This window comes from Crocodylus porosus, unplaced genomic scaffold (genome assembly GCF_001723895.1).
Source record: "Crocodylus porosus isolate Cpor-Errol unplaced genomic scaffold, CroPor_comp1, whole genome shotgun sequence".
Taxonomy (NCBI): domain Eukaryota; kingdom Metazoa; phylum Chordata; order Crocodylia; family Crocodylidae; genus Crocodylus; species Crocodylus porosus.
In genome coordinates, this window is record NW_017728950.1 from 43290547 (window position 1) to 43312586 (window position 22040).

Below are 22040 nucleotides of genomic sequence, written 5' to 3' on the forward strand. Positions count from 1 at the left end.
TTAGGCCAGATTTTTCTGAAGAGCTCTGCATGCTGAGTGTTCACTTGTTTTTAAAGGTATTGGGTTATGCTTTAAATTAGATTTGCTGGGGATTGGAGACCAAAAAGCCTTGAGATAAGCATGGAAGCGGGTGACCTGGAGGAAGCACAAGCAGGAGGGGGCAACAGGGGTGGCCTTCTCATTCTTGTTGAGAAAGTAGGGGAATTGGCTAGTTGCCTCAGGTGTTTGTACACAAATGCACAGAGCCTGGGAAACGAGGAGGAAATATTGGAAGTCCTCGCACAGTCAAAGAACTGTGACATGATTGGAATAACAGAGACTTGGTGGGAGCTCCCATGGCTGGAGCACTGTCATGGCTGGGTACAAACTGTTCAAGAGGGACAGGCAGGGGAGAAGAGGAGGAGGAGTTGTTTTATATAAAAGCTGTACGATTGCTCAGAGCTCCAATACGAAACTGGAGATAGGCCTGTTGAAAGCCTCTGGGTTGCGGTCAGAGGGGAGAGCAACAAGGGTGACATCATGGTGGGTATCTGCTAAGTATAGTCCACCAGACCATGAGGTTGAGGTGGATGAGGCTTCTTCAGACAGCTAGTGCAAGTTTCCAGATCACAGGCACTGATTCACAACGGGAACTTCAATCACCCTGATATCTGCTTGGAGGGCAACAGGCAATCTGGGAAGTTTTTGGAGAGTGTTAGGGACAAGTGTTGGAGAGGCCGATAGGGGGGTTCAAAACATGGAGCTAGATGACAGTGGTGGTAGATGACAGAACAAGGAGCAATAGTCTCAAACTTCAGCAAGGGAAGTTTAGGTTAGTTATTAGGAAAAACTTTCTCATGAAGAAGGTAGTGATCATTGGAACAGGTTACCCAGCATAGGCAATGCATAGGAGGGGCATGTGCCCCTCCCCAAAGTGCTGGTGCCCCCCCCAACAGCGAGTGTTCCAGCTGGTGGGGGGGCAACGGAGAGCACTAGTGCCCCCTGTGAAATTGGCTCCACCGCTGCCATGCCACATGTGGAGGTGCTGGCACTTCTGTTGCTGCTGTGCCTCCGGCGTGCTCAGCAGCTGGCTGCTGGTGGGGGGACCCCACCCTGGTCACCGGCTGGCTGCTGGGGGACTCCTCCCTCCCCCTCATCATAATGTGCTGGTGCCCCCCAAGTCTTGCGAGGCACCAGTCGCCCATGGTACCTAGAGGGGTTGTGGACTCCCCATCCTTGGAGGTTTTTAAGTCTCGGCTAGACAGAGCCTTGGATGGGATGATCTAATTAGGGGTGGTCCTGTTTTGAGCAGGGGATTGGACTAGATGACCTCCTGAGGTCCCTTTCAATCCTAATTTTCTATGGTTCTATGCTCTGGCAGTATAGTTATAAGTGTTTTAATGGAATCTGCCAAGTGTTCAACACTTTCAAAAATTTGATAACCAATTCTGGGTGTTGTGAGCTTTAAAATCCGGCCCTCTGCCTCAGAACAGTTGTAGAGGCCAGGGATGTGAAAAATAGGTGCTGCAGGGTTACTGGTGGACTACTGGAAGTTGGGGTGTAGCCAGTGGTGGGCATGGTCTGACATGGAATCTGGGGGCTCTGTAGACATGGCCTTTGATGGCAGTCAGGTGAGACACAGTCCTCAATCCCCTGGCCCTGCCATGGTGGCTGATTTGGATGCTGCAGCTAGTGCTATGGATGGCTGCTGCCAGCATTTTGTGCCCCAGGTCAGATCCAACCCCCAGGGAGCCCTGCAGTATGGACTGGCTTGGGGCCCCCCAGGTGAGTTTGTTTCCCCTGGTATAGGCCACGTCTACCTGAGGAGTATTTATACCTGTAAAGGAGCCCTGGGGTGGATGTTGCAAAGTTGTACTTTTTATTTGTTTATTGAAAATTTCCCTGTGGACAAAATAATCTATACTGGTAAAGTATGTTTTTGCTTGAATAATTTTGTTTACATCAGCAGCTTCTGGTGACATAGCTGTATTGATTAATGTGACCTCTCCCTGCAGCCTTAGCCATTAGAGCCATGTTGACATGCGCCTGTCATGGCAACACATCTGTATTTATAAATTTCTGAAGCTGTACAGTAAATACAGTAGCATCAGAACATTTCTTTTAAGGGACTGATTCTTTCCTTGACATAGAATATTAACGTGTATTTAATTGGTCAATTTTTTGCTCATTATACCTGTATTGATTAAAAATGTACTCAGCTGAAATCTCAGGAATTATGCAGGATCCTCACAAGTATAATTCCATGTACATTTTAGCCCAAGAATTTTTTAGTTGGAAAAAAATGATTTTATCCTGCTTACATCTGGAATTGATATGCCGGAGTGCATAGTAATTGTTAATGGAGCATGTCCCTTCTTGTCACTGTTTCAAAATGAACTTGCTTGGTTACAGAAGCATAATGGGCACCTATATGCGTGCAGTGAGGCTGCTTCAACTCGCTGTAATTACAGCACGTCAGAGCAGACTCTATTAATTGAGTCTGCTGGAGCTTGGTAATTACGGCACTCCAGTAGACTCCAGCGTCATGTGTATCAGTGTCCCCGTGCTGAAAAATGGTGGTGGGGCTCTTTAACAAAAGCTCATTTGATGAGCTTTCAAGTGTGCTCGCCACCATTTTTTAGCTTGGGGACACTTTTACATGTGATGCGCTGGGTGCTTTAATTAGAGCGGCTCCGGAGTCACTCTAATTAAAGCGCCCCCTTCCCTTCCCTGGAGTACGTCTGTAAATGCCCGATGAGTATGCTGGGTGAACTCTGCAGGGTATTGGGTGGGCATAGATGAGGAGGTGCTGCTGAGTGTGTGGGAGAGGAGGAGGTGTGCAGAATTGGATTTTTACCTATGCTGTTTCCTATCTATACTCAAAAAAACATTTCTTGGTGGCTCCTGCTGCTCCCGCACCATGGGCCTACTTCTCTTGCCAGGGTTTGGACTCTGTGGGGTCAGGGGCCAATTCTGGTGCCTCTACATGTTGGCACCTGGGATCTCTGCCCCACTCGCCCACCCCTAGTTGTGTTACTGATTAGTTTGTAGTATCTAGTGTTCTGGAAAGATACCTTCCACATTTTCAGACTGAGATTTTAGGAGGTAGGTCTGACTTACTGGCTGGTTGAGTCAATTTGTCACTTGTGTCAGATTACTTAGTGTTGCTGACTTGCTGAATTAACATGTTATCTGTCTTGATTTGCAGTTTAGTTGTCATTTTATTAAAATTCAATTAAGACATCTGTGGTCTTCAGAGATGTTTTTAATTTTTTTTTAAATCAATGTAAATACCTTTTCACACCTAGAAGATGCTATTTTGGATGTTGTTGAGTGCTGTTGGCTGGATGGCCTGCAGAAGCTTGCACTACTACATTTATATACTGTATTTTGTTGTGTTCATTTATATCTTTAAAAAAATATATAAATATTTATAGATATATTTAAAAAAAAAAAACCACACATACATGCACATACATATACATATATTCTCTCTGTCTCTCTCTGTAGATAGACTACCTTGTCTTCACCTTTTTTTTTTTTGGTAGTAGAGATTAGAGAAAACACTTATTCTTTTTTTTCAGGATTGTCCTGAACATTTCCTGAATAGTTGGTTAATAAAAACTTATAAACTCAGTTTTTACCTGCCTAAGGTATATATAGATAGCTGGTCTGGAGGCTTACTTTCCACAGTCAGATCCAGGCAAGCAAACCCACTGAAGTCAGTGAGACTCAGCATTGACACGAGTGTTCTCCTACCTGGATTGGCTTCAGATTGGGTCATAAATTACCAGGTAACATACCATACTGATAATGGATTTAGTAATTCAGTAATTGTATTGTTGAAATAAAGATATTAGCAATATTTTAAATTGCTTTACATTCTGAAAAAATACCCTGTGAATTTCATTTATTTGTTTGCAACTAACCCCCCCATAATCTAATTTGAAAGACAATAATGTCTCAGTTTGTTCAGCAAACTATTCGATGACACATTCCAGCATATGTGTTGACTGCAGTGTGTGAATGCAGTAGGGTTTTTGGTTGTAGCCTTGCTGGTCTAAGGGCATAGGCAGGCAAAGTTCTTTGAGTAGATGTGATATCTTTTATTAGACCAACTGAACTTGTCTCAGGGTTTGTTTGCTTGTTTGTATTTTCTTTGAACTTGTCATTGGAAACAAAACTCAGAAGTGCTTCTGCTTTTTCTGGTAACTTTCTATGCTGGTGAAAAAAGTAAAACTCAAAATATCTTGAAAGTTGTCTTATATCCCCTGTGTTTATGCAAATGTATTGCCACCTTTCAGGAGAACCTTGTTAGCACTACAGAAGTTGACATAATGCTGCAAAGGTATTTGAAAGTATATGAAGGTAGTAATAGATGCAGCTTATGCTGGTGATCTGAATCTCTCTTACTGAAGGCAAGGGTTTGATTTGCCTACTGAACCAGAATGGAGGCAGAATGCAGTAAAGAATAGAGCTCTGGAAGCAAGTCATTCATCCAGATCCCTTCTCACCGCCAGTTAGCTGTGCTTTTGGTTTCCAATGGTTTATTTTATGGGGTACCCTTGTCCCTGCAGAAAACCAACAAATAACAAAACAAATATATGTGCAGACAACAAACAGACCAAAACCTGTGTGCTTTCTACAGACCCTGAGAGGGGTAACCCTTCTCCGTGCTTCTTCCTTGCCCTCTGCTCCTGGGCTTTTAACCCACATAGTGGCTTCACCTTCATCAGTTACAGTCTGTTCCCCGCCTTCCAGCCAGGCAGAATATCATTTACTAGCCATCTGCACCAGTTTTCAGATGCTTTAGGTTGAGTACCTCCTTATAGGCCCACATATGCCACAGCCAAGTGACTGACAAAACCTGGAGCTATAAAGAGATCTGCACCACTTTGGCATTTTAGTACTAGTGAAGAGCAGGCTATCACAGCACCTTGCTCTTCCCAGCCTGTTCCATTGCTGCCACCTCGTCCATCTCATTTGAGCCATTATATTGGGTGGCAAAGTTTTGATATGGAAAGTGGTTGTGGTGCTAGAGTCACCTCCCTCAGCTTTGCACTGCTAGGTGCATTCACCATTCAAAAGTGGAATTTTCCAAGCAAGTTCTCTACTCACTTTACATAAGGGGCAGAGTAAATTGGTTAAATAGTCTAGCCCAAATGTGTAAGGTATTCAGTCAGTAGAGCCCCATAAAAATAATGCAGGGATCAACTGTAACACATTTAGGTTTTTTTATTTTCATTTTAATTCAAAAAGGTCAGAAAAGAACTGTTCAGTATGTTGTAAAATATGTGGTGTTTGATACACCCAGATACACTACATTCTTTTAGCTAAGGTCCTTAGTGATCATAGAGATGCATATATCTGTTAAAGAGCTTATCTTCTTCTTTTGAAGTCAATAGGAGTCTTAGACTTAATGGGCTTTGAATCAGAGCCTAACTGCAGTGGTAAATTATGCCAAATAATTAATAGAATCCCTGTGCACAGTAGATGATGTGATCCTTTACTATTGCAGTCAGTGGGAGCTTTTTCAAGATCAAGCCCTAAAAATCTTGCAATTTAAGGGTTAGGTCCTGCTTTCAGTATTTAAGCTTAATAAACTCCAGTGAGTTTCACCTGAGTGAAGAGTGCTCAAAATAATTAGGGCTGTCAAATGATTTAAAAATTTGATTGCGGTTAGTTGCATGTTGAAAAAAATGAGTTGCAATTGATCGTGATTTTAATCGCACAGCTAAAAACTAAAAATTATGCTCCAAAAACTATGCAAAAATTATGCAAAATTATACAGGTACTTTTTATGGTTGAGGGCAGGGGGAAGAATTTATGAAAGTGTGTGTGGTGTTCAGATCCTGGGGAGGGGTGGTCCTGCATGCCCTGGCAGGATGTGGGGTACTGGTGGTCAGGAGTGAGGGGCAGCAGCAGGGCTGGGGGGGGGCAGGGGCTGTGGCTTGAGAGTGAGGGGTAGACAGACGCATGCACACAGACACAGATAAACATGCACACACACAGACACTGCCCAGCAGGTGTGTGGTGGGGAAGGGATGTGGGGGAGAGAAGGGGTGGGGGGGCAGATCGAGGCCCCCATGGCGAGGGAGGGAGTGGCTATGGGGCTGGAGTGAATGGGGCCCTGGGATGGGTGGTCGGACGGTCAGAGCCTTGAGCAGCATTCCCTCTAAGCTGCGCAAGCGCGCTCATGCCATACTGCTAAGCTTGCCTGTGTGGCCACACACACCATGCAGCTTAGAGGGAATGCTGGCCCCGTCCAGGGGTGCAAGGGAGCTCCTGCCGCTGTACGCACCCTGAGGGAGGCACAGGGGGCATGTGCCCCCTGGATTTGTGTATGGGATGGAGGCGGGTTGCCACTGCAAACTGGGGCTCTGCACCCTACTGCCTTTGTTCTGGGGGCTGTGCAATACTATGTGCCTCCCACCCCCAGGTGGGCAGGGGACATGGCGCAGCCAGCATGCGGATCTTGGGGCAAAAAGGTAGCAGGGCACAGAGCCCCATCCCACCTCTGCCTTGTGTCTAGATCTGGGGGGTATGTGCCTCTGTGCCTCCCCTGGAGTGCATGCAGTGGTGGGAGCCTACCCGCGGCTCTTACCATCCCACAAACTGCCCCAGGGCCCCCTTCACCCTAGCCCCTGTCCCTGGATCTTCCTCTGCCCCACTCCCTCCCTCACCATGGGGGCCTTAGTTTGCCCTCCACACCCCTTTTCTCCCCCACACCCTTTCTCCTTTATAGACTTGCTTGCTGGGCTGTGCTCCACATGCCCCCAGGCTGTGTTTCTGGCTGCCTGCAGGCTGAGGCTACATGTCTTTGTGCCTGTGCATGCCCCCCTTCCCCCACCCCCGCTGCAGCTGCCTGGAGCCTGCACCCAGGCCACCTTGCAGTCTTACGTGCTGCCATCACTGCCCTGCGGGGCGGCCCGGAAGTGACAGTGATGGTGGCGGAGCAGAGCCCAGGCACAGGCTCTAAAACCACATGTGCAATTAACGTGTTAAGATTTTTTACAACGATCAACAACGATTAATGCATTAATCCTGCATGTTAACCGCGATTAATTGACAGCCATAAAATAAATACGAGCAGGGAGAGAAGGCGTTACGGTAGAAATCTAGGGCATGTGGTCATTAGAGCTCTAATGCTGTGCACAAACAGATGGGTTTTCAAAAGTTGTTTGAAGGAGGAAAGGGGAGGGTGTTTTGGGAGTACACTTAATTGGGAGTCTGTTCTAAGGAAACATGCATGATTTATTTATTTATTTTAAACTATGCCTTCTGACAACTATTTTATTGCTTTTGATGTTATCTATGGGCATCTAGTTGCTTCTGACCAGCTGGAATTAGTAAACTTCAGGGGCATAATACATGCTGTCAAAAAATTAAAATTTAAATTCAGAAAGTTAAAAAGAAAAAAAGTACTGCAAACCTTTTATAATTTTCAGAAAGCAACATGATGTGATGATATGTTGTTTCTAGCATATGCTAGTGATGATGTCAGTGCATTAGGCACACACCTTACTGTGTGTTAACAACTGTGAGATGTTTTTTGAAATGAAGGGCCTTTGTATTTAAAAGAAAAGGTGAGCTGGTTCACTACTTTTGTTGTAAAACTGATAAGGTGGAGCACTGCTAATTAACTTTCCACAGAATTTCCAGTTGATCAGTCCATGAGAATCCCAAGTCTCCAGTGCTGTGGTTCATTCTGTCTTTATGCTCACAGATCAGTAGGAGTCTTGGGTTACCTGTCCAGAATTACTTTGTCCCTTACAGACCCTTCTTATTGCAGTTCCTTTGGAGCTATACTGACACATTTTCCTTCCAGCTACAGTTGTCCTGGAGCTCACAGCAGGTCTCCTACCAGATAATACAGCTTCAGAATGGAGAATGTGAAAAGGTCAAAATACAAGTTTTGCATCTGCCTCAGCACAAGCAGTGTGGGCTATGTGCCTGCATCTAGTAGAGTCTGATATGCCAGCTACCAGTCTGCTGGGATATTTGGCTGTTGATAGTGATTTGTTGCATGTGAAGTAGCTCTAGCTAGATTGGGAACTATTAGCCAGACAGGTTCCACTGCTAAGGTATGGCAAATGGTTATGTCCTGACTACAAAACAGACCATAACTGTGTTTTTCAGTAGAGGTTCTCTTCTAAAAATGGTGAGGCAGTCAGGGAGGGTCTCCTAAGGCAAATGGATACCTAATAAGGGCAGTTTCTGATGCATGGTGTACTATACTGGGTTGTCTTGTTCTTTTGCTGTAATTCTTTTCCAGTGAGTTTCTCTCTTTGTGTTTCGTTCGGGGTTGAAACACAGTATACAGCCCTAAGTCAGCCTTAAGGCAGTCTTTTTTTAAAGAATAAGTTGATTAAACTTTTATTTTATTTTATTTTTGTGTATCCAGGACTACTTCCTAATATTGCATGCAGGACTGAAGGGGATAAACTGGAGCAGATTAAGGTTGACTATAGTGCCTACACCAGTGGGGGCTAAACATTTGGGAAGGCATGCCACAAATTAAGCCCTGCAGCTCCCTCAATGCCACTCTAGTCCCCTGTCTCTGCCTGACTTGATGTTTTACATTCTGCTCTCTGTCTGATCTGCTGCTGTCCTGCAGGTAAAACAGCAAAGAAGGCAAGTGCTGATCTGCTAGAACAGGGGTGGCCAACCTAAAGCATGTGTGCCACAAGTAGCATTGATAGCTTTTGTAAATGGCACATATCAGACAGAGGAGGAGGCAGGGAACACAGCAACAGGTAGGTCAGGGAGCAAAAAGCTGAGCAAGAGATCAGGCAGGGGAAGAGGATTAGGGTGGTGCTTGGAGAGAGTCTGGGGCTTACCGTGCCCATACCGGGTCAGACCAGTGGCCCATCTAGCCTAGTATCCTGTCTAGCAGTGGCAGGAGTGAATGCTTTAGAGGGAGACCATTGAGCTGCATATCTCTACAGTGATCTATCGTTCACCCTATTCATTCTGCTCCCTGGCATCCACCATTATTAGTTTAGAGATGGCAAAGAAACATCTCCAACAAGCCTGCTGAAGTGCTATCAATAGATCTTTCTTCCATGAATTTGTCTAGTCCCTTTTTGAACCTGACCAAGGTACCTGCCTCTACCACCTCCTCTGACCATGAATTCTGCAAGTTCCCTATGCGTTGTAGACAAAAAATACTTTCTTCTCATTAGTTTCAAACCTGTCTCCTGCTAATTTCAGTGGGTGCCCCCTAATTCTAATATTCTGGGACTTGGTGACCATTAGTTTCCTGTTCACTTGCTCCATATCCATCATTATTTTATAGATCTCTGTTATATTTCCCCTTAGCCTTTTTGCCAAGCTGAAGAGCCCTAGCTAGGCTTTTTAGTCTCTCCCAGTATGGCAACTGCTCCATACCCTGATCATATCGGTTGCTCTTCTCTGCACCTTTTCCAATTCTACTAGATTCTTTTTGAGATGTAGAGACCAGAACTGCATGCTTGTTTTCAAGATGTGTGCACACCATGGATTTGTATAATTGCATGACGATGTGTTTTCTGTTTTGTTTTAAATTCCCTTCTTAATGATGCCTAACATTTTATTGGCTTTTTTGGTCACCGCCTCTTATCTACTCTAGCCTTCAATGGCAAAGGCAGTGACGGCTTTATTCCTAGGCATGTTACCTCCCTTCCCCGCCCCCCCCTTCCTCCTGTGGCTCCTACCTACAGCCCCTGCACAGCCTGTGTTACTGTCCCGGCAGGCAGGGTGGATCCTCGTGTGGACAGTGGTGCTGGGCACATTTGGAGCCCCAGAGCACGTCTCTGCCTTAGCGCTGGTGGGCTCTTCACAGCTGAGCTCCCACAGTTGCTGGGGAGAAGCCACTTTTGCAAAGGTGCCTGTTGCCCAGAGGAGCAGAATGTCCCTTGCACAGTGCCTTAACCTTCCTGCACGTAGCCCAATGTCTCTGCAGCAGCCCTGGCACTCAGGTCTCTGCTGCATGCGTGCTGTTGACATAGCAGCAGCAGGAGCCGGTCACAGTCCCTTTGTTGCTGAGCTCAGTGCCCTGTGACTGCTCCCCGGTGCCCTCTCCCTCTCCCACTGCTTGCTGAGACTTAGTCTGCCACAGGCTTGGGCTAGTGGCAGGATGCAGGGACTGGACTACGCTTGCCAGGGTGCTCAGGGCATGTAGCTGTAATTATCAGCTACAGTGACCAAAAAAAACCTGATAGCCAATAATGTCATTTCTCCTTTTATTGGTGCCCACCCAATAGCCAGCTGATAGATTGGTGTACCCCTACTATCCAGAATAATTTGGTATCATTTGCAAACTTGGAGATTTCACCTTGCTGCGCCCCGTGGCCCCCCCCCCCTTTCCAAGTCATCGAAAATGTTGAAGAAAACTGGGCTAAGCACAGAACCCTGCAGCACCTTGAATAGTGGGCATATAGCCTTACCCTTTGCCTAACCCCTGATTATCTTTTAACCTGTCTCAGATCACAAAAACACCTTCCTTATAATCCCATGGCAGTTAATGGGTTCCAAGATCATAGTATCATAGATGAGTTTTTCTAGAAAGCAGGCATTTATTACATTTAGTACATCCAGAAGTTTTGTCTCCACATCTTGCACTGATGAAGTGTTTACCTAGTCTATGTGAGAGTAGTGGAAGTCTCCCATTATTATTGCTTTTCCCATTCTGACAGCTTCTCCAGTCTCCCTAAGCATTTCATAATCACCTTCACCTTCCTGATCAAGTGGTTGGTAGTACAATCCTAGTACTATATCCTTTTATTCAAGTCTGGAACTTACCCACAGGGATTCTATGTTAGTTTTCCTTTCAGATGAGATTTTTATGTAGTTACTGTCTATTTTATCCTACAGTGCCACTCCTCCACCTCCATATCCTACTTTGTCATTCTGATATTCTTTGTAACGTAGTATAATAGTATCCCATTGATTAACATCTTCCATCAGGTCTCTGAAACAGACATAGAATAATACTTTATTTTCTAAGTTACTATTTAATACTGGGCATTCTAATCCACATCGTACATTTTCGGCTTCTGGCAATCTGCACCACAGACAAACAGAAGGATGAATGGATTTTGGAAAAGCGCGCTTGTAGTCTGCAACACTTGAAAATCTACAGTGCTTTACTTTTAACACAAAGCAGCAAAACTGAGTACGTGTTCGCAGATTTTATAAAATATATTTAACTAGATTCCAGCCTAATGCTATAAATCCCTGAATACTGATTCAGTGTGTGTTTAATGTGTGCATTAGTATAAAATATGTGTAGGTGGAAAAGAATGACGGGCTGGCCTTTGCTCAGACTCCTCAGGTGGGTTTTGACCCTGAGGCCTCTGGTGTTCTGACCTTGACCTTGAAGCAGCCACCTATATTTGGCCAGTTACATTTCCTTGAAAATACTGAGTCTGTAGCCTGACCTTGACAGTGTTGGAACATAATGATGTTGAAACTATTGAAAACATCAGCTTCCTCTTTGCTTGTAATGCTGGACATTGTGTTTCAAGAACATGCCTTGTGACGCACTTAGCCCTGCTTCAGTTCTTAGGCCAAAGAAGTTAACACTATTTTGATATTATTTTGTAGTTTTGCTCTGGGGGAAAAAAATGCCAGAATTAATTATAGTGGCTTTTTAATGTTTATATTTAGAAAAAAGCTACATGTCTACAATTCCACATAATTGCCTGTGGGAGGCCTCAGGAAAGACCCAAAAAAGTATATATATTTGCGTTCCCAGAATGTTGTCTGTTTTAAAGAGCTGTGAATATCTTCCAACAGGTTGAAAATTGGGATGAAAATGAGCATAATCAAGTTGGGGGCTTACCTAGATCTTATTTGTGAGAGGACTTTACAGAAGTTGTTGGAAAGGTCTGCAGGATACCAGACTATTTGGTCTCCTGCACTTTCACCTTTACAGTGTTCCTGCCCAACACCTGCTAGTCACAGCAGGCTGGATACTGGACAAAGGCAATGTCAATTGGCTGGTCTCAGCCCTGTTGGGAAAGGCTTTGAATGATAAGCTCAGCATAGTGTCTTTGTATGTGAACAAAATATTAGTGTGAATTTTAACATTATTTTTTTACTACATAATGCACATATTTAAACCAACTGGACAAACTGTCTGAGGCCTTCACACCTTTCTGAACATTTCAACTGTTATTAAAACCAGTAAACTATAATATTTGCGCAAATGCACCTAGAGTTGACATCACAGTCTGGATTGGCCTCAGGATAATTTTCCAGATGCTAGGAGAATTGCTCATTCTTTTTAGTAAAATCTCAACTAAATTAAAATTATGGTTAAACAGATGCTAATATAAAATTAACCATACTTCTAAAGAAGGTTCCCATTTGACAGTGTTTGGTCTACGTGCCAGTGTTTCCTTGTTACCCTACGAAAAGAATCATTCCTACGTAGCATGGCTTAGGTAGTAAGAGAGACTTTTCAAGATTTCTTGTCACAGAGCTTGACCCAAATCACTCCTTTTGGTCTAAAGAGGGAAGAAAACTATGTTTTTGTTTGCAAGTAAAGCCCAAGATTGAAACTCCTAGCCAGATGTACTAACACATTGAAAAAGAAGGCAAAAATACAAAATTAATGACTGTTTAGCCAGCCTTTATGCTGGCTGCTGTTTGGGCTTTCAAACAGAATTTTACCATTCTGCCCTGTAGGGAAGCCCCCCTGGCTTTCCTCTCCCATCCTGATCTATGAGGAACTCCAAAACTTGCATGCCTGTAATTTAAAAGGTTTTCCTCTAAAAAGAACAATAACCATTAGGCACTAAAGTGAAAGTATAGAAAGAAGTGTGTGAACCCCAGGGTGAGGTAGTACAAGTACATAATTAAAATAATTAGGCATGTCAATGGGTGCTTAAAGATAAGTGATATACATACATGTGTAAGTAATTAAGTTATATTGAAAAGTACTGTTTGCAGTGCTTTGTGCTCCACAAATGAAGTTATGGATAAGATTGATTTTTGTAATGTTTTGAAAATGCATGCTTTCTTTAAACTTCCTTAATTTACAAGGTTAACAAAGTTTACCAACCAAAAATACACTCAAGTGTGGAAAGGATACAAAAAGGTAGCAACAGATTTTTTATAAAAACGAGGTCTGAAAATAAAGTAAACTGTATCTAGAAGACTTCATTATAGTAAACATCCTGAGGTCAGAATTTATTTATTCAGTACTATTTCCTTCTGCCTGTAAAAACTAGTGAACAATGAAGCCCTTTGAATTGGAGTCAGGAATTTACTAATTTGAAAGCTGATTTATGTAGTGGTGTTGACCCCTCAGATGGATTCTGAGAACCAAGGAGAGCTTGCAAAGCCAGTCCCACCAAAATTAAATATGTACAATATAATAACATCTAAATTTTAATAGGAAATTCAGTTACTATAATTGATTAAACAGTATAGATAAGGCATATCTAGCAAGTTTGATCAAAATTTATCAAATGCACATTTATCTAAAGGCATAATAATCTTATCAATATTTGCAAACAATTTAACCTTAACTTTTACAAGTCTTAAAGTCTTAAAAAGTCTCTAGTAGGAGGCCAGCCCATTAAGGAAAGCACTCTCTTACCTAGGTTTCAAAAACAAAGTTGCTAAGTAACATTAACCAGGTACACTTGCAAGTGGGCAATTCAGTAAGAACTGTAGTTCGACACTGAAGAGGAAAAATACCAAAGTGGACCCAGTTTTTATACTCCACCATTTGGCTAAAATATTGGAAAACTTACTAAATAAGATGAAAAAAGATTAAGCATTCCTAACAGGTTCTATTCTAATTAATATTCATATTCCTGTTCTTATTCCATATATATCCTTTACCTTCTCTAAGATTAACCTATCATCAAACCAGTAAATGTGCTGGAGGCAACCTTGCAACATTTACGGGTTTTTTTTCAAACCTTCTTTGAGTTTTCTAAAATGATATTCTCTTTCTTGATCCTTTTCTTTGCCTGTTCGTCTCTTAGGCAAACTGTAGTCAGTTGAATGCAAGTACCTCTATACTATCCCATCATTAAACAGCTTCAGGCCTATTGTAGTTTACAATGGGTATTCATAACTTAATCTCTGCCATATAGAAAATGCTATAATTGCAAAACCTTTAACTAACAGCTTCTCTTTATTAGTGCTGTGAATTTGATAATATCTGACAGAAATGAAGAATTCATACTTAACAGAAAATTGAATTGTCAGGAAATGAAAGAACATTAAATTATGAGAAAAAAGATACCAAGCTTGTGTCAAACACTCAAGACAAACACAGCAAGTATTTGCAGTCCCACTTTGTCAAATTGCATTGAGATTTTATCTTTATTTTACACAACTCTTCTGAACACACCAAATAGATCCTAGAGGAGAGGCCTAAGTTAGGGAATGTGAGGACTGAATTTAGGCCTTTGCATGAAGGACTACAAGAGTAAACTTTAAAAGGAAGACATGGCCACCAGAGATGTGGGTTTTCTGGAAAAGTTTGAAATTTCTAATGCCGTAAATAGAGTGTGATCCGATTTTGCATGTTTATTTGACTTATATTTAGTAAACAAAACTAAAAAAGTACCTCCATGTTAATTTATTATCCTAGTAGCCACAAGTATTTGAACTGAAAGATTTGATTAGGGAAAAAATTAAATACAGCACACTTAATGTGGTTTAAATGTTATATTCAAACACATTCAAAGCTTTATGTGGAAAGAAATTATTTTTATTGGAATACTTGTAAAAATGTAAAGACAATACCCATTAGCGTGTACTTCCCTTGCATTGTTCTGCTCTGTGTGTTCGCTGAACTGAAAGTGAAACAAAAAATAATCACAGTTTTAGTTTTGGTTTTGCTTTCACTTGCAGTCAGAAATGACATAAGAATTTTAACTTTGGTTTTGATTTGACCTGCACAGCCAATTTGGTGAATTTATAACCGATTGCTGACTGGATGCTGGGGTGGCACCAGTCACCAGTGACTGAATATCACAAGTGTTGCCACTGATTTAGTTTACATTCATACTTTGCCTTCACTGAATGTGGTAGTATTTTAAATATCAGTTTGCTTGACAAAAGGTATGGACTAAAGCAAGAATTGGCACAAGCTGTCAGCTGCTAACACTGCTAGTGTTGGATGCAGGCTAGCTCCAGTCATGTTACATATGCAGTGGAGAGATACCCAATGCAAAATATGCAGTTGGGTTGTGGTAAGAAAAGGTTGCAGGGTGTACCACAAAGCAGGGGTGGCTTGTGTGTGTGGCACGTGGAAGGTCAGAGAGGGGATGGGCAACTTGGTAGCAGCTAGGGCAGGAAGCAAAAAGGAGAATAGCAGATCAGGAGGGAGTACAGACCAGGGAGCAGAAGGCAGAGCAGTGGGTCAGGCAGATGAAAAGTTCAAAATGGCAGTCGGGGAAAGGCATGTCTGCCAAAAAAGTTGGATCCCGCTGGCACAAGGGATTGTTGTTTCAGCTTTTTAACTTCAAGGGGAAGAATTTTCTTCACAGATTTGTTTGCCAATTTAAAAAAATTACCCTGGTCATAATCTTAATACTAGAAAAATGTTTTTCCAAACGGGCAATTAAAATATACTCTTAAACAAATGTTTTTAAATATGTGTTTTAGTTGGTTTACTCTATAATTTAATGATGTTACTTTCTTGTAATATTGTCTCTGATTTCCTCTACTACTCTTTGTACCTCGTTCTTTGCGTCTTTTAGTGCGTGGACGTACGATCCTTTCACATTGTAAGTTAAAAAAAATATAAATCTTTCTTCATAAGACTGTTCTTCCACAGCACCTTACATCAGCAGTACATGGAGTTCAGCAGAGTTCAAATATTGCTTGTAAGTTTCTGATGCAGGAATTGTAAAAACAAAGAAGGATCGTTCCAAACTTGCTGACAGTATGGAATTAAGTATATCAAGTATATGGTCAGTATATATAGTATGTCTGATGTATACACATTAGTCTTGTTCCCCATTTTTGGTTGGTTCCCTTATTTGAGGTGGAAGGTCTGGATCCCTTTAATGATTTGATTCCTTCCTTGATCCAGGTACAGTCATCAGTTTTGTTTTGTTTTTCTCTCGCCAAGAATGGAAACACATCTTTCTCAAAGTATTGAATCCTAACTGATCTTCCTAGGGGATGTCTGTGAATACTTCTTTCAGACAGACTTTTTGGATAAAAACTTGCAAATAATAGCAAAAGCAGCAGCAAAAACTGTAAACAGGTTTGTCTGAATATGCTGTGTTGTACAGGAAAGTGCTAACACCTCTCCTGGGAAATGGGAAGGTTTGCGTAATTCAGTGTATATAATTGTGTATGTGTTGTTTTTCTCCCCACCCCCTTCTTTGCAGCCGTCCACAGAAGGTGTGCTTGTGTCCGTTTTTGCCAGTACATCCTCTAAAGGTCTCCACCTGCTTGTATATAATTCAGCATCCGGCAGAGGTGAGTAAGGTTATGGGAACTGTCGAAGTTCAACTAGAAGCTTAGTGGGAAAGAGTGTGGGAGAGAGTGAAGGGAAACAATCCTGTCCAGATGCATACAATTCCCTTAGCTTCTAAAATAGTAGGAAGGCTGAACAAGTAGTTCATATGACTTGTTAATGTTATTTATTCATTTGTGTTTAAAGCATCACTATTCTCTGTATTCGTTCCTCTTCTTGAATCATAGCATGCTCATGTAACTCTTATCCATATGACATCCTTCCTTGTATGTGGAGGCTCATTTATCTTAGTAGGGCTACATGAACTTCAAGCACTAGCCTTGATATAGCTAGTAACTTGAAACTGGTTCAGAGTCTGAATGCATTAGGATCTATGTTAAATTTCTGCTATATTCTATTAATATATTTATTACATTCTATTAAATATTACATCTATAAAAATCAAGTAGACCCTAATGGATAAAACGTAAGAGAAAAATGTCTGGTGGTAACTTCTTGCCTCTTATCAATGAGATGTAATGCAGATAATCAGCTTTTTTGATGTTGATGGACCCCAGTTGCAACAGATGTGAAAAGATGCTGGAGTAAGAGTTACGGTGGACTAATTTTCCCAGCTTGGCTCTTGTATGAATTGAAGCATCTCTTTTGTGCATTTCCCCCCACCTGATGTATGTTTCAGATGTTAAATTCTTCAAGGCAAGGGCTGTTACTACTTAATATGCTGCATATTGACTAGTGTCTGGGATGTTGGAGCTCTTAGCTTTTGAAGCACCTCTGGGCCTTGCTGAAATACAGCTACAACTTGTGAATCATTGAAGTGCTTAAGAATATTTTAAATCATTTGTTAAAAAGGGGTGGTTTAAAAAACATGCTGAAGTACTTTGAATCAGGGCCATTTGAAAGATCTGTGACGTTGTCCGATGGTTCTGTTTTCCAAGGACCTTTGTGAAAAAAACATCTGCAATTGGAACAATACACAAGTTATCTCTGAGGCAGTGGAGACAACAGCCACCACAATTGAACAGAAAGTCAGCATTGGCCAGTACTCACCTAAACAAGTATCTTATCCTGGAATGAAGAGAAGAGAATGCCACCCATCTCAGCAGAAGATTTGGCACCTATGCCCAGAAAATATAATTTTGTCACCTCCAGGAGGGTTTCTTAGTTCCTTCATTGCAGGGGCCATATGCATATTAGGTAGAGCTGTGAGGTTAGTGACATTTGCACTAACAGGGGCAGGCTTTTGGTTTCTAATGTTTGGTATAGCAAAAGAGACATAAGGCACAATTGACCTTTGTCTTTTTTTTTTTTTAAATGGGGCTTTTTAGCCATCCCACAGACATTAAATGAATGAGCTGAGAGCTGTGCCACACTCCAAATGAATAAAGCAGGCTTAGAGAGATTTTCTAATCTAATAATTGTCAGCTTCAAGTTATTGCTGAGGAAGAAGACCCCAGAGACTGCCACTTGGGTTTTTCAGACACCACTGTTTTACCATGATATACCTCACTGATGGCAGACCTCTAATGGGAGAGAATGTCCTTGCCTGAACATACCTGGGCAATTGGCTTTTGAAAAGAAAATGCCCTCTCGTTCACTCTGGCAAATTACGTAAAAGTTCATATCTTACCTATCTCAGATGGTCTCACAGATGTTCAAGAGCTCCTATGTATTCTATCCACTCTAGAGTGGCAAGAGCATACCTATTAGAGAGGAGAAGCTTTTGTTTTCACACCTGGTGGTATTCAAGGTACCTCAAGGCTTCGTAATTCAGAAGTGTCCTGGAATGTGGTGGTTCTAGCTGGATGTTCTGCAGTTCAGTCATATTATCACAGAGAATACTAAAATGGACAACAAACCATATTGTAATACAATTACCAGGTGGCTATACTTCTACTGTACTGCATATTAGTCTGTTACAAACAACACAAGTGATACCCTGAACTTCTTCAAGAATGTGCCATTGTCAGAAATCTGTGAAGTGGCTATGTGGAGTAAACCCTGAAACTTAAACACTTCTTCTTAAATTTGGGAACTGAGTTGCATGTGGAGTTTGAAGGAATTGTACAACAATTTCTGCATAACAGAGGTGGCTGGTATTGCTCATTCTTGCAGTCTTCTGTTGCATAAAATTGAATCCATGCTAACATACTCTCAGCAAGTGGTTACTCATTGTAATATTCCAGGGTATTAAGATAATTCTTTCTTTGTTTGCTGGTTAAGTGCTGGAGTTTTTGTTTGTTTGTTTGTTTGGATCGTGGTATATAATCTGGCAAATTTTGCAAAATGACTACAGGTAAAGGCAAAATTAAGTCCCTCTTTCTCGCATACCATCTCTGTTTCAGTTAGTACTTATGTCCATCATGCCTGACTAATTAATAGTAATATGAATTACTAGTCAGTGAAATAGTCTTAAGAGTTCAGAGTTCTTGATCTCTGAAAGAAAAAAATCATTTTAAATAAGCCTCTATATCAAAGTCAGGTGTCCTTGTAGGTGATGGAAACATTTTTTAATTTTGTACTAATTTATATGTCTGTACACCACCTTGTACTAGGTGGCTGTACAGTTTAGAATCCCTCCTGTTCCCTGACTCTCCCCAGTCAGTGCCCCCTTTGTGTATTAAAATATATAATAATTTGCATTATTAAATTCACTGATCAAGCCAGCTTCTTACTCAGTGTTGTAGTTCTCATTTTGTGTTACCCTTTATGTTATGATTCTAGAGCTTTTTAAGCCCCTGTATCACTGAAGCTAATAGTAGTTTTTCATTAACTTGGATAGGAGCAAGGAGTAGGCTGAATGCCTAGGGTGAAAATCCATTGAGAGGGGTATCTTGGAGAGTGAGAGAGAAATAATTTCTTGTCTGTTTAAAAAAAATAAAGAGTTTTCTGAAGTTAGACTTCACAATGAGTCTCTTCTCTAAATAATTTTCCACCCTGAAGTTAAACTGTGCTTTCCTTTTTTTTTCCCAATACCCATTAAAAATTGAAGGACGTGTTATCTTGTCTAAAAGAAATTGAACAAGTCTTAAGCCATGGACAGGCATTCATTTCTAGCAGTAAGACTCTGATATTCTTAACCGGTAGAAAAAAATACCCATGAGCTGGAGCGTACATGTGTGCCCTCCCTCTGGCTGGAAAGGTACAGAAGAAAGTTCTCCCTGCCCTTAGGGAAGCCCATTAATTGACAGCCTGCCCTTTCCCAGGCTTGCAGGGCAGGCTGGCATTTGTCAGCTGCTGAAAAGCAGAAGATGCCACAGACAGCCCTGGAATTCTTCCTACCTTGGGAGGATGCCCCCCTGCCCCACCAGATGGGTTCCAGCTGATCGGCAGGGTGGGGAGAGTCATTCTCCTGGTGCAGGAAACTTTCTGGTTCTCAAAGTGAGAGAGAATAGCCCTTCCTCTGTGCCCTTCTCTGGGCTGACTTGGAGAAATGTGAAGAGAGGAGATGGAATTCTCCCATAGTAGCAAGGCTTTTGTTGCAAAGCAGTTGCAGTCTGCCTCCCCAGATGCTCTTCTGGGCCTACCAGGACAGTGCAGGAGGAGACAGGTGTATAGTCTGTAAGCAGCAGGGCACTTAGAGCCTTGTAACTGCAGCACAGGAGCCTGCCTACCCCTGCTCTGCTCTGGGCAGACCTGGAGCTAGTTCTCTTCCACAAGAAATCCCTCCAACAGCTGTATGCTGTCTTTTTTTTTTTTGTTGTCTTGGGAGTGAGACTCTTATCCCAGCACTCATGTAATACCTGTTCATGGCCTTAGGGTCAAGCTAAATAGTTTGGCAGTGTCAGGGTGGAAGTCCCCACTCAGCCAAAATATGTAAAACTTCAGTCTGTAAGTAAATCCTTCCAGGTCTGAGCATGTTCATAAACGCATGCAGTCCTAGTTTATATAGAGAAGTTTATTTTCTGAAAGCAACTATTACACGTGGGTGGTACATGGTAAAGAATACATTTAAAATTGGTATTTGGATAGTTTTTTCTGTTGTAGATGTTGTCTGTCACTCAGAGCCTGTACGATATATGCGTTTGGAAGCATCTTACGGGTTTAAAAAAAACCTTGTGTTCGCATTTTTTTCTGAAACAGTTTTCTTCTCTGATTAAAGGAAAGTAGAGTGTTGCGGACAGTACCTCTTCTAGCAGCTTGCTTACCCCAAGACAAGTGTAAAGTTTTGATTGGTCGACGCTTTAGTGAAGACAGGTTAGTAGAACTGCTGACACAACTTCTGTTCCTCATTGTATACTATTTAATGCATTCAGTTTCAGTATTTGCGCTGATATTTTAAATATAGCACGTTCAGTACTATGCAATGTCAGATTCACCAGGAGGAAAAATTAGTGCTTCATTCTATATAATGCTTTTTGACCTGTTTTCTTTCCAGTGGCCGCATCTACACAAGATGCTGACTGCACATTCGTTACTGTGCAGTCATTTAGTACTTGCATAAACAAGTACTAAGTGAGTGTGCAGTAACCCAAGTAACTGGACAGTAGCACTGGCTTTGTTGTGATACTGACTGCAGTAGCCTGAGACTACTGTGCAATAACGCTGCATCACAGTTTCTGCCACATGACACTACTGCGCAGTAGTCTTGGGCACTGTGCAGTCAGCATTTTGTGTAGATGCAGCCAGTTTATAATAAATTAGCTTTTTGTCAGGACCCTGGAGTGAAATGTTTTTACCCCTTTGTGTAGGGAGGCTGCTTTCCTTTGCTTTCTGTCATGTTATCTTTTTAACAGTATTCTTTGTGTGTAGGGAATAGACACATGATTTGCAATCCTAAAATTGCATAATTTACTTGGAATGCGGTGTATAATTATCCTGGGAAAAATTGGGATATAACTTAAACTGGCATTAAAAACTGGCTGATGTCTGCAGCTAGCGGGGGATAGCTGTTATATGTTCCCCTTTGCCAGATAGTGTTGAAGTACGCTAACAGCACCGACAGACAAGCAGGTACCCCAGGGAAGTTGCTTTCAATCTGCTCCAGACCTTGATGAAATTATAGTTTCATAGTTTCATAGTAGCTAGAGTCAGAAGGGACCTAGGTAGATCATCTAGTCTGACCCCCTGCCTTGGCAGGAAAGAGCACCGGGGTCAGATGACCCCGGCAAGGTGCTCATCACGTGTGGGGGAAAAAAAAGTAAATTTACAATTGCGTAAATGTGTCCAGTCCTTAGATTTCAAATTTTTCAATGCAGGAACAATTTTTACACCATGGTTTGTTCAGTTGCTGGCACAGCTAGCACTTTAATGTTACTGCAGTACAAATCTAATGTGCATTGATTGATACAGTCACTTTATGTATCTGGAAAGAGTGAATTCCAAGATTACTATGAAAAAAGTTGAAGAATTTGTTGTGCTTATTTTTTGGCAAAATTTGCAATTCTTTCTTTTTGTTGAATGTACTGTGTAGCAGTTTATTCAAATCTGCTTATTATTTCAAGACTTCTAACAATATTAGTCATAAATATTGCCACTGGATAAATCTTGCTTCTAGAAACGGTCTTTGATTCAAATACTAATGAAATTTTACTGAGAGCAGGCAAAAGGGGTTTAAATACCGATGAAACATTCATTTTAAAACTGAATTTAAGGATAGGGCAAACTAATGTAGAATCCACCC

The 22040-nt window shown here is 41.8% G+C and overlaps 1 protein-coding gene across 1 annotated transcript in view; it reads left to right on the forward strand.

Annotated features, from left to right (window-relative positions):
• Nucleotides 1-22040, forward strand: part of DTWD2 (DTW domain containing 2) — a 178916-nt gene that overhangs the window by 51405 nt on the left and 105471 nt on the right. The window contains exons 2-3 of the mRNA XM_019555202.1: nucleotides 16329-16419; nucleotides 20520-20614. Coding sequence (XP_019410747.1) covers nucleotides 16329-16419; nucleotides 20520-20614 — 186 coding nt within the window. The remainder of the gene's footprint in view (nucleotides 1-16328; nucleotides 16420-20519; nucleotides 20615-22040) is intronic.